Genomic DNA, 12868 nt, shown 5'->3' on the forward strand with positions numbered 1-12868 from the left:
ACAACAGAATGCATTATGAAGTAATTTGTACCTACACTCTTGGCTGTGAAAAAGTTGGAAATTATTTTAACTAGAAACTAAGGGAAAAATTCATGGTCTAAACAGCTGTGTAAAGGAAGGAAACTTCCTATTGAGAAACACAAGCCATTTTTGTTCTTCCTTTTTAAAAATAAAACAGTCTGGGCGTGGTGGTTCACACCTGTAATACTAGCACTTTGAGAGGCCGAGGTTGGGCAGGGGTGGATCACCTGAGGTCAGGAGTTCAAGACCAGCCTGGCCAACATGGAGAAACCCCGTCTTTACTGAAAATACAAAAATTAGCCAGGTGTGGTGGTGGGTGCCTGTAGTCCCAGCTACTTGGGAGGCTGAGGCAGGAGAATTGCTTGAACCTGGGAGATGGAGGTTGCAGTGAGCCGAGATGGTGCTACTGCACTCCAGCCTGGGCGACAGAGTGAGATTCTGTCTCAAATAAATAAACAAATAACTTGGCTACTTAAATAATTATTCAGTTACAAAAGTTAGAAACCTTGGTATTATCTCTGATTCTCCTTACTCCCTCTTCATTTAATTCCATTGCTTAGTGAGTTTTAAAATCTTATCTCCAAAATGTTTCCCAATAAATATACAGAAGAGTATCTTTCCCATTCTTCATCCATGCTGTCATTGTCCAAACTGAAACCCTCTGTTGCTTGATTAGCTTTTTAAAAGTCTCTGTGTCTTCTTATCTCACTTGCTCCGCTCCATTTTGTCCTCAATTTTAACGGTCTTTCAAAGATCATGTCTTTAGTTTAATATTTATTGATATTCTGAATGGCAGGATGAACCTGTCCCAATTCCTGTCCTTGACAAGTTTTTGATGTTTTATGGTTAACATTGACTCTACCTTTCAGTTCTGAGTCTAATCCTCTTTTTCTGCTATGCATCAGCTGCCACCTCAGTCCACAAGATGCCAGTCACTGAGCAATGTGGGAACGATAGCCAATGTGTCTCCACCATGTGTAATTTTAGCTAATTATCTAAAGCATGTAGTTTGACACTTTGTGCAGAATGTAGAATAAGTGCCATGGAATTGGACATGGTCTTAGGAGTCAAACATTGCACTTGCTTCTGGCTCTCCCTGATGACCTGTGTTTTGACATTTGAAGCTAAGTAGAGCCTGCTGATGCCTGGTGACCCTGATGAAAGTTAAAACTGATTTAGAAGTTGATGATGCTGGCTGTGTCATGTCCAAGACATTTATTTACTACACTTAATCTTAGCCAAAAGACCAAGAAGCAATGAAGACATTTACACATAGACAATGCAAATACAGCTTGCTGCTGGGGCGAAATGGACCTGGCATGAAAAGATCTAGATTCTAATTCTGGTTCTGCTGTTTACTAGTTGTGTGAGCTTGGGCAAGCCACTAAATAACTCTGTGTCACAGTGTCCTTATCTGTAAAACGGGTGTAATAGGACAAATCTTGAAGGATTGTTGAGGGGACTAAAGGAGACAATGTAAGAGATGGAGTTTAGCACGATCCTTGAAACTTTTTGGTCAGTTCAAACAATAATTATTTCAATGGAACATACCATTCAGATCAAACAATAATTATTAAGCACCTTCTGTGTTACAAGAACTGGGCTAGTTTCTAGGGCTACAAAGATAAGACCTGGTTAAGAAGCTAATGTAAGGCTGCTAATGAACACTATGTAAAATTTTTTAACTTAATCTGAGTCATGATGCTTCAAGATCCCCACACTTTGCTTATCCCAAAAGACATCAGCAACATGAGCCTTTCTGCTGATTAGTATGGAACATCAAGTTTCTGTCGGAAGTGTATAGTGTGCTTTGAGGAAGCCATGTAGCATGATGAAAAGACAGATAGGTGTTTATATGGACTCAGATGCTTGTTAATTTGCTAATTAAAACTCTTAGGTACCTGGGTAAGTTTGTTCACTTCTTTGAATCTCAGTTTCCTTATTTGTAAAATGTGAAGATTAAGATACTCACAGGGTTATTGTGATTGTTAAATGTGATAAGGTATATAATATTCCTGGCACAGTCCCTGGCATAGGGTAGATAATAAGTAGTGGAATTAATGAGACAAAAATATATCCAAAAGGAAAGAGAAATGTCTTTGTACTACACTCAGTTGCATGCATGTTTCATGTCCTGGTTAGCTCCTGAATAGGTACTATATTTCTTAATCTTTGGCCTCCTCCCCTCCCCTCCCCTCCGCTTTCCCCTCCTATCCTTTCTTTTGTTTTCTTTCTTTCTTCTTCTTCTTTTTTTTTTTTTTTGAGACAGGTCTTGAACTGTTGCCTTGCCTAGGCTGGAATGCAGTGGTGCGATCTCTGCTCACTGTATCCTTGACCTCCTGGGCTCAAGCGATCCTCCTGCCTCAGCCCCACAAGTAGCTAGGACTACAGGTGTGCACCACCACGACCTCACTAATTTTTAAATTTTTGGTAGAGACAAGGTCTCACTTTGTTGTCCAGGCTGTTCTTTGTTGCCCAGGAGTTTCACTTTGCTGTCCAGGCTGGTCTGTAACTCCTGGGCTCAAGCGATCCTCCCATCTTGGCTTCCCAAAGTGCTGGGATTACAGGCATGAGCCACTGTGCCTGGCCTGGCTTTCTTGAAGAAGTCAAACATCTGCCTTATTCTCAGAAACCTTTATTAAATTGTAATCTATAGAAAAGAGGCTATCCCAAGGAAAAGAAAGGAAAGGAGAAACAGGACACTCATTTTTGGCTGCTATCCCTTTCAGATATATTCTTATTTACTTCTTTTGAAAATTTCTTGTAGAGATATATTCTTATTTACTTCTTTTTAAAATTTCTTGCATTGACAGGGTCTCACTCTGACATCCAACCAGGCTGGAGTAGAGTGGAGTGATCTTGGCTCACTGCAGCCTTGAACTCCTGAGCTCAAGCAGTCCTCCTGCCTCAGCTTCCTGAGTAAGTAGGACTACAGATGTGTGCCACCACAGCCAAATAATTTTTAAATTTAAAATTTTATTTTTTTGTAGAGATGGGGTCCCGCTATGTTGCCCAGGCTGGTCCCAAACTCCTGGCCTCAAGTGATTCTCCCACCTCAGCCTCCCAAAACACTGGGATTACATGTGTCAACCACCAAGCCTGGCCCACCTCACATTTCTTTGGGAATATATATGTAGTTCTTAGGATACATAAATAAATATATATTTATATTATTTCATACATATAGTTCTTATATATATTTTTACATATATAAGAACTATATATATAGTTCTTATATATATTATTTTTACATATATAAGAATTATATATATAGTTCTTATATATATTATTTTTACATATATAAGAATTATATATATATAGTTCTTATATATATATATTTATTTATGTATGTATGTATTTCCCCTGCTCCCTGTATAACTGCAGAATAAGAGCTAATATTAATTGAGTGCTTACTACCTACCAGGCTCTTCTCTAAGCTCTCTACCCATAAAAGCTCACTTAATCCTCAAAACAACCTTTGGAAACAGCTAGTCTTGTCATCCACATTTTAAAGAAGGGGAAACCAAGGCATAGAGAAGTTAGCAAACTTGCCTAAGACCATATAGTGATGAATCTGGCTATTAAAACCCTGGTACTATGGCACCAGAATCCACATTCTTAACTACTAAGCTTTGAGCCTTTCCTCTACTAGAAACAGAAACTTGGCCTCATGCAGTGGCTCACACCTGTAATCCCAACAGTGCAGTGGCTCACACCTGTAATCCCAACACTTTGGGAGGCCGAGGCAGATGGATCACCTGAGGTCAGGAGTTCAAGACCAGCCTGGCCAACATGGTGAAACCCCTTCTCTACTAAAAATACAAAAGTTAGCTGGTCATGGTGGTGAGCGCCTGTAATCCCAGCTACTTGAGAGGCTGAGGCAGGAGAATCACGTGAACCCAGGAGGCAGAGGTTGCAGTAAGCCGAGATCGTGTCACTGCTCTCCAGCCTGGGCCACAGGAGTGAAACTCTCTCTCAAAAAAAGAAAAAAAGCAAAAAACAGAAACTCATTCATTTCTATACCATCGAACTGCTGACCCACTGGCATCTGAACCCATACTCTCTGCTCTTCCTTCTTACTTTGGATGAAGCATCTCTGCTCCTATCAAAAGTCAACCCTTGCATTTGGGCTTAGGGTCTGTCTTTTCCTTTCTTTCTTTTTTGTATTTCATTCCAGTGTTTTACCAACACAAAAAGAGGTCTCAATCTTAGGAAGGGCTTCACTGCTGCTATTCTCTCCTTTCTCTAGGATGTCCCCAGTTTTTCCCTCTCCTGAAAATCAGCAAAATAATATTCTCTAGTGTCTTCAATCTAAATAATAATTTTTAAAAAGGACAAAGAAAACCCTTCTCTTGACCTTACCTCCATTTCCAGCTAGTGCCTTACCTTTTAGTTTCCTTTATAGCTCTTTCTCTTGGCTGGCTTTTTCTTATCCTCCTTATTTAAGTTTAAAGCCACTTGCTAAGAGGCCTGCCCTGACCACCCACTATAAATTAGCTACCCATTGGCTTCCTATTACAGTAATTTATTAAATTATCTGCAGTGTTAATCAGTATTGGATATTTTTCTTGTTTACTTGTTTAGTGTTTGCTTTCATCACAGAATTTAAGCTCTGAGAAAGCTTATTCACTGCTGTATTCCCAGGACCTCCAACAGTGCATAGATATCGTAGGTGGTCAATAACTCATTTTTTTTTTTTTTTTTTTGAGATGGAATTTGACTCCGTCGCCGAGGCTGGAGTGCAGTGGTGTAATCTCGGCTCACTGCAACCTCTGCCTCCTGAGTTCAAGTGATTCTTGTGCCTCAGCTAGGACTACAGGATGCACCACCACGCCCGGATAATTTTTGTATTTTTAGTAGAGATGGGGTTTCACCATGTTGGCCAGGCTGGTCTCAAACTCCTGACTTCAAGTGATCCGCCTGCCTTGGCCACTCAAAGTGCTGAGATTACAGGTGCGAGCTACCACGACTGGCCAATAAATACTTAAATTGCCCTTGTAGGCTGTTAGTGATCTAACCCTACTTCTCTGACCTTGTCTCCCACCTCTTCTTCCCTGGTTCACTGCTCCACCTACACTGACCTCCTTGCTGATGCCTCAAGATGCCACGCTCACTCCTAACATCTGGTCTTTGCATTTGCTATTCTTTCGTCTTGGAAGGCTCTTCTACCAGGCTCCCTCCTTCACTTTCTTCAGTTCTTTGCTTAAAAGTTACCTTCTCGTTCAGGCTTTCCGTTTGGGAATTTAAAATAGCAAGCCCAACGCTCTCTCTTTCCTTGCTTATGTTTTTCTCCATAGCATTTATGAATTTTTAATGTACGATATAATTTGCTATTTATTTTACCATTCCCCTCACCTGTCACGAAGGCTCTGCTGTATCCCCAATGCCTGGAAGAATACCTAGCACAAAACAGCGACTATTTATTAAATGAATGGATTTGTGGAATGAATGCATAAATGAATATCAGATATGAAATCTTTTGAAAGTGGAATGTATCATTGCGGCTAGTAGAATTAATATGTTCATGAATAATATTTTTTTCTTTACTCTAATACCATGGCAGATTATAAATAATCTTAACAGCAGTATTCACGTTTGCATTCTCGCATCCCTGGCATGGAGTTCAACACACAATAGGCACCCAAAGAAAGCATGTTTGACTTGATCGCTGGGGGCGTGGGTCGGCTAGTCTGCGCAGAGGAGCATCCGCTGGCCCCGCCCAGGACCCGCTCCGCCCCGGGAGGCCCCGCCCCCCTCGTGCTGAATGCCATATAGACGAGTGACGTCAGGCCGTTTGTTGTCATTGGCGGCTCCTAAGATGGCGTCCATCATGGAAGGTCCGCTGAGCAAATGGACTAATGTGATGAAGGGCTGGCAGTACCGTTGGTTCGTGCTGGACTACAATGCAGGACTGCTCTCCTATTACACGGTGAGTCCTTAGAGGGCTCAGTTCCGGGCGCCTTGGGGCCGCGTTTCCTGGGGGACCGGGGTTTTAGGTGGCTGAGTTGAGGTTGCTAGTCTGGGGGTGCCGCCGTACGAGAGGGTTCCCTTATGGGGGAGGGTTTTACGTCTCAGACAGCCAATGAGGGTGAGGGAGATAGGGGCGCAGCCAATAAATAGAAACTGACTGTCTGATTTATGGGTTGGAGGTGAGCCAAGTTTCTTTTTTAGGGTCTTCTTTAAGCGGTGGTGGGGTCCGGCACGGTTGTGAGTGGGTAAGGGTGGTCGTAGCCATGATTTAAAAGGTCCAGTCGTGTGGTTCATGCCGTCTTCATATGTTGTCATGGACTTTATACTGTCCCACCAAGGCCCTGTAGTCGGCCGCACCCCTTAGCTTCCCTCCAGGGATTGAAGAGCTCTGCTTCCTCGGAGGAGTGGCCAGAGGAGCCGGGACAGGTCCAAAGGTGACCGGCCCTCGGGCAACACCAGGGGGTCCGAAATTCCTCCGGTCTGTTCAGGTTGTGTGTCTCATTCAAGGGACGCACGCCTCTATTCAGCGGGAGGCGAGCTCAAACGACGCCTTAACTTTTGAGAACCGAGGATTTCCTACACTACAGTCTCTTGTCAGCGCAGAGAGAGAGGGGATAGTGCAGTTTCCCCTTATAATTATATTCCGCGGAAGTCTGGGCTCAGGGCTTCACTGTTAACATAAGCTGGTGGCCTTGGACAAGTAGATAAATTGCTATGAATCTTTTTTTTTTTTTTTTTTTTTTGGAGACGGTATTTCACTCTGGCGCCCAGGCTGTAGTGCAGTGGCGCGTTCTCGGCTCACTGCAACCTTCCTCTCCCAGATTCAAGCGATTCTTCTACCTCAGCCTCCCGAGTAGCTGGGATCACAGGTGTGCACTCTACAGCCAGCTAATTTTTGTACTTTTAGTAGAGACAGGGTTTTACCATGTTAGCCAGGCTGGTCTTGAACTCCTGACCTCATGATCCGCCCGCCTTGGCCTCCCAAAATGCTGGGATTACAGGCCTGAGCTACCGCGCCTGGCCTTAAATCTTAAGTTTTGACTATCCCTTCCACCCTCATCGCATTCGATATGGAGGGTGGGTGTATTAGGGAGATAAATTACTTAGAAAGTTACTTTCTCTTAATGATGTATAGTTAACGATAGCCGATATGAGGGAAGAAAACACTTAAAAGGACAAAATATAATGCCCAAAAAGCTTTAGAACATAATAGAAGACAGAAAGAAAAACATATGATTATGGAAGAAGGATTAATGTTCATGAGAGAAAGGGTACACTTAATTTATTTGTTCATTTAAAAAATATTATTGAGCTGGTTTGCAGAAGAAAAGAGACCAAAGTAAAAATATATATATATATATAATTGAGCTGGTATGTGCGTTTTCATGCCAGCAAGAATGAACAGTAATTAAGACACTGTTCCTCTTCTCTGGAGCTTATATACTAGCTTAGTGAGTCCTTTAATTCATTTTATTCCTAATAACTCTGCAGGGTGGTTATTCATTATCTCCATTTAATATCCCCAGTTACAATTTTGAAATCTGAGGCTCCAGGCTTTTAAAACAATTTACTCAACATCACATAGCACTAAGAGGTGGAATTGGGATGCCAGATTATTGACTTTTTCTACTAAACTTCACTTTCACTACAGGAAGGAGAAGTGTAAGTTGTGAGTTACTAAAGGCAAGCTTGCAAGAGTAAAAGTATTACTTGCATCATCCTTCAGCTGTCAGCTTTCTTTCTCTACATAGTTTTTAAAGGGAAAAAGACTAAACCGTAATGAGTCTTAAACACATTCTTCAAGATTGTCTTTAGGTAGGCATGAAAGAGAGGCAACTGAATATTATATCCTGAAAACTCAGAATTATGAAAGCCATGGCCCAGATAAAGTAAAAGCAATATTGGGTTTCAGTAGATGTGATAATCAGAAAATCCTACGGACCTAATTCAAGATAGAATGATTTCAATTAGTGGCACTATGCAATTAAGTTACTCTACAAATCCGATTTGTGTGGATCTGAATCTAGGACCGTACTGGAGAGGCCCCAAGCTGAGGTTCTTAGGAATGCCTAGCCCAGAAAGAATCTTCCTTTCTACTCTTTTTCTTCCTTTCACGTATCCTTTTTCTGCTTTGTTGCCCTTTTAGTTTTTGAATACTTGGACAAATATCTCCTTGTCTTAATAGCTAAATACAGGATTTAAAAAAAAAAAAAATCCTTTTTTTCCTCCTTAGTATTTATCCTTCTTTCTGTGACTAGATTCCATAAAACATTATCCTTGCCAGCAGAAGGAAGTACCATGTTTCTCACTAATGGCTATTCAGAAGATTTTTTTTCTCTTCTAATTCTTTGGTATTAAAATATTTGCTTACAGAGAAACAGCAGACAATTGTTGTACCATCTTGTGAAAATAAAATGATACCTAATCTCAAATTAGAGAAGGTTCAGTAAAGATGGGAAAAAGATAGGTATTTATTTAAAAGGGAAAGTAGGAGCCACATTGGATATTGGCAGTGAATTCTACACATGTGACATTATTTCAGTCCATTCGAATTCTGAAGGATTTGAAGGTACCTGTTAATGATTTGCACGTGGAATAACTTGGAGCCACATCTTCCAGAAAGGATATCTGAATTAGTTGTATAGCCTTCCAAGCAAGGCAGTAAATAGCATAACTTTATTTCTTGTTTCCAAAATCACTTGGCCTGTTGTCTGTCTCTGTGGTTGTAAATATATTCTAGGGTGGTCCTGAAAACCCTGACTAGAGTGGCCTTGCTTTAGAGTTGGCCTCACTGAGCATTGTTACTGAGATAATCTCAGGATTGGGTTAGGGTCGTTGGGCTTGTTGTGGACAGAATAGATTAACCCAAGCCTCACTTCAGCCTGTGTCCTCTCCAGACTTGGTCTCAGGGGATGGAATGGTCTTTATTCTTTTATTTTGTTTCATAATTTCTTTTGTTTTAGTAATCTGTGAGTCTTTAGTTTTTTAAAAAGAGCTTGTTATATTTTTATTCTGCCCAATACAGGAACAGGGAAACTGATTATTTCCTTTAGGAAAGTAGATTTAGGCAGTCTTTTCAGCTCTAGCTCTCTCTCTTATTTATTAGAAATCTAATGTACCATAGTTCTTCCAGCAAGCATTTATATAAGGCTGACTATAACAGGCATTGTACTTTATATAATAGGAGTACAAGCATGAAGGAGAGATAATTCTCCTATGTAGGAACTCACAGTCTAGCAGAGCGGATACCTAAACATCATTTCAAAACAATATGCCAAATTCTGCAATAGAAAAAAGAACAGAGTGCTGTGGGAACATTGCCTGGAAAAGACCAGAGAGATATTTGGGCTGAGACTAAAAGGATAAAGGTAGAAGAGAAGAAGGGCATTTCAGGTAATGGGAAAGGATATGCACAGACTGGGAAGCTTGAGAACACAAGGTGCATTAAGAGAATATTGAGAATTTCTGAGCAGCTCTAGTATTAAGGTGTGTGTGAGAGGTAACAGGAGATTATGCCCAGAAGGTATTTGGAGCCATGAGGTCAGGCCTGGAGATGATCTGTTGGAATATAGCACAGAATTTATTAGTTGAATTTTTATTAGATAAAATGTCCAGGGAGAGTTAAGGATATAAATTTGGGAATACTATGTGAACAACCAATTGTCTATGTGGCAGATGATCACCAAAGAAGATGTGAAAGGAAGGAAAATTGGGGGAGATATAGATCTATGAAGATTTGGAAGGTTAGAAACTTAGTGGAATTTGTGCCTTTTGTTAATTTATCAAAGGTTACTGAGTACCTACTGTGTGCCCGGCACTGTGTTAGGAAATGGCATTAAAGTGGCAAATAAGATGGAAATTGTTCATGCTCTCATGGTACCTATAATATGTTGGGAGACATACTGGATAAGAGCTGTGATAGGGGAAGCACAGGGGGATACATAGGTGGGCTGCTTGACTAAGTGTTGGAGGGTTAGGAAAGCTTTCCTTGAAGAAGCAGGCTTGTTATGACTTGAATGATGGGTAGAGATTAGCCATATAAGCAGAGAGGGAGAAGTGCTTGAGACAAGGGAATACAAGTTTTTTGGAGGAGACAAGAGTAAGCAGCTTGTCAGTCCTGAAGGTTGTTGGGCTGTGAGGTAGGTAGTAATGAGAGGTAGGTAGTAGTGAGAGATGAACTGGAGAGCTAAGCAGGGGGACAGATAATGAAAGGCTTTCTTGGCAAACCATGTTAAGGAATTTGAACTTTATCCCCAGGGCAGTGGAGAGCTATTTCAGTGTTGTAAAAACTTGTATTATTGAAAAAACTTGTATTATAGAAATTTTAAAAAAATTTAAATCTACTTTGTTTATTTATTTATTTTGAAACCGAGGTATAAGACTGGCTAATTTTGTATTTTTGATAGAGATGGGGTTTCACCATGTTGCCGAGCTGGTCTCGAACTTCTGGGCTCAATTAGTCCACCTGCCTCAGCCTCCCAGAATGTTGGGATTATAGCATGAGCCACTGTGTCCACCTTATTATAGAAAAATTTTAATGTTCATGAAAGTAAAGAGGACAGTAAAATGAATTCATTTCATCCAGCTTGTACAAATGTCAACATATGGCCAATCTTGTTTTATTAGTTCTCCCATTAACTCCTTCCTCCTCTACTGAATTATTTTTAGAGCAGATCCCAGACACTGTATTATTTCTTTGTGAATATTTCAGTATGTGGCCAGGCACGGTGGCTCACGCCTATAATCCAAGCACTTTGGGAAGCCAAGGCCAGGGGATCACCTGAGGTCAGGAATTCAAGACCAGCCTGGCCAACATGGTCTCTGCTAAAAATACAAAAATTAGCCAGGGGCAGTGGCAGGTGCCAGTAATCCCAGCTACTTGGGAGGCTGAGAATTCAGCCTCTCCAGTTCAAGGAGAATTACTTGAACCAGGAGGTAGAGGTTGCAGTGAGCCGAGATTGTGCTTCAGCCTGGGTGACAGAGCAAGACTCCATCTCAAAAAAAAAAAAAAAAGTTAGAGTTCCTCTCTTTCAAAAAATGTTATCAAAATGCTTTTATTATAGCTAAATAGTAGTATTTATTAATATCAAATATCCAGTCTATTCAGTTTCCTAGAATGTCACAAACATTTCTTCCATACCAGTTTGTTTGGGTCAGAATTCCAAACAAGATCTGCTTATAAAGTCTCCTTTAATCTCTAGTTCTCCCTCTTTTTCTCTTGGCCATTTATTTGTCTAAGACACCAGGTCATTTATACTGTACAGTTTTCCACATTTTGGATTTTGTTGGAAGCATCATTTTGGTATGTTTAAACATACTCCTTTGTCCTCTGTATTTCCTATATAAATTGATAATTTGAGCTGAAAGCTTAATCAAATTTATTATTTTTTTCTTTTGGGCAAGAATACTTGATAGGTGGAACCTATCAAATCAAGAGGCACATGTCAGCTTGTCTCTCTATGAGTTAAAATTGATCAGTAGGTTCAGGTGAAATGTGTTGTTTTTTTAAAGAATATGGTTGCAGAGAAGTAATCAGGAGGTCGCTTTTGATGGGATATAGTGATTGGATGTGAGTGAAAGGCGAAGAGTCTGAAGACATCTAGGTTTTCAGCTTGAGCTGGATGAATGATAGGAAGATAGAAGAACAGGTTGGGGGAGAAAAGTGGTTGCTTTGGGGCATGTTGAAATTGACATAAAGATGCGTTAAGTCTGGAGCTTAGGACAAATATTTGGGCTGCATATCCTCTTATCAATCAAAAAAATAAATCTGGGCTGCTGATAAATATTATTTCAAATAGTATTTCAGTTTTTCATATATGGAGAGTTGAAAGGGTGAGTAGAATAGAGATCTTTGGATAGGACTGTGGAAAATACCACTGGATTTAGTTATCTATTGCGTTATGACTGATTACTCCAAAACATAGCAACTTAAAACAACAGTTTGTTACCTCATAGTTTCCGTGGGTCAGAACTTTGAGTTCTGGCTCTCGGTCTCTTATGAAATTGTAGTCAATATATTAACCAGTGCTGCAGTCATCTGAGAGGCTTTACTGGAGCTAGAGGATCAGCTTTCACGATGACTCACATGGCTGTTGTCAGAAAGCCTCACTTCCTTGCTGGCTGTTGGAAGGTGGCCTCAGTACCTCACCAGGTAGCCTTTCCATTGAGCTGCTTAAGTGTCATCATGACAGAGCAGCTGGCTTTACCTAGGAGTGATCCAAGTGAGAGCAAAGAGGAAGCCTCAATGCCCTTTATGATCTAGTCAGAGACCACCACTTCTGCCTTATTCTGTTCATTAGAAACAATCCATTAAGTTCCACTCATGCTCCTGGGGATGGAAATTTCAGGCATGAGGAGGGGAATTAGGCTTTACCTTTTGAAAATAATTTTTGGACAGATTTTAAACCACCACAATCACAATTTAAGGGATTGGCAGAGGAAAAAAGCCTGTACAGGAGAGTGAAAAGGGATTCCAGAGATGTAAGAAAAACCAGAAAAATTTACTACTTCTACCTTGCCAGTCATGGATGGCAAGGTGGAAGTAATAAATTGGCTTGAGTACTGCTGAAAAGATTAAATAGATGAGGTCTAAAGCATATTCATTGGAATTACCAACTTGGACATCATTGATGTTCTTAGGGAGAGCAGTTTCCATGGAGTGGTAGGTATGGAATGCAGGTTGGAGTGGCTTGAAGAGTAAATAGGAGGTAGGAAGAATATGAGGTGAATGGGCATTATTCAAGATGTTTTATGGTAGAAGGAACAAAGAGGTTATGGAATGTGGAATGGAGGGGAACAGTTTCTCAAATAGGAATATGCTTAAATGTTGTAGGGGTGGGAAGCAAGGTCCATGTTAAAAATGAGGATACAGTCAATA

The 12868-nt window shown here is 40.7% G+C and overlaps 1 protein-coding gene across 7 annotated transcripts in view; it reads left to right on the forward strand.

Annotated features, from left to right (window-relative positions):
- Positions 1 to 5785: 5785 nt before the first annotated feature.
- The window catches only part of OSBPL9 (oxysterol binding protein like 9), a 209562-nt gene continuing 202479 nt past the window's right edge, over positions 5786 to 12868 (forward strand). For 4 of the 7 annotated variants that reach the window (XR_001104578.3, XM_012434518.2, XM_012434517.3 and 1 more), the window contains exon 1: positions 5830 to 5950. Coding sequence is in view for 5 of the 7 variants with exons in the window: in XM_012434518.2 (XP_012289941.2) it covers positions 5840 to 5950 (111 nt within the window). In the remaining 2 variants the exon portion in view is untranslated. Of the gene's footprint in view, positions 5951 to 12868 lie in introns of all 7 variants that reach the window. The other 3 variants (XM_012434521.3, XM_012434520.3, XM_012434524.3) reach the window with 2 other exon arrangements.

Source organism: Aotus nancymaae, unplaced genomic scaffold (genome assembly GCF_030222135.1).
Source record: "Aotus nancymaae isolate 86718 unplaced genomic scaffold, 86718_ANA_hifiasm-v0.15.2.pri h1tg000007l, whole genome shotgun sequence".
NCBI classification, from domain to species: domain Eukaryota; kingdom Metazoa; phylum Chordata; class Mammalia; order Primates; family Aotidae; genus Aotus; species Aotus nancymaae.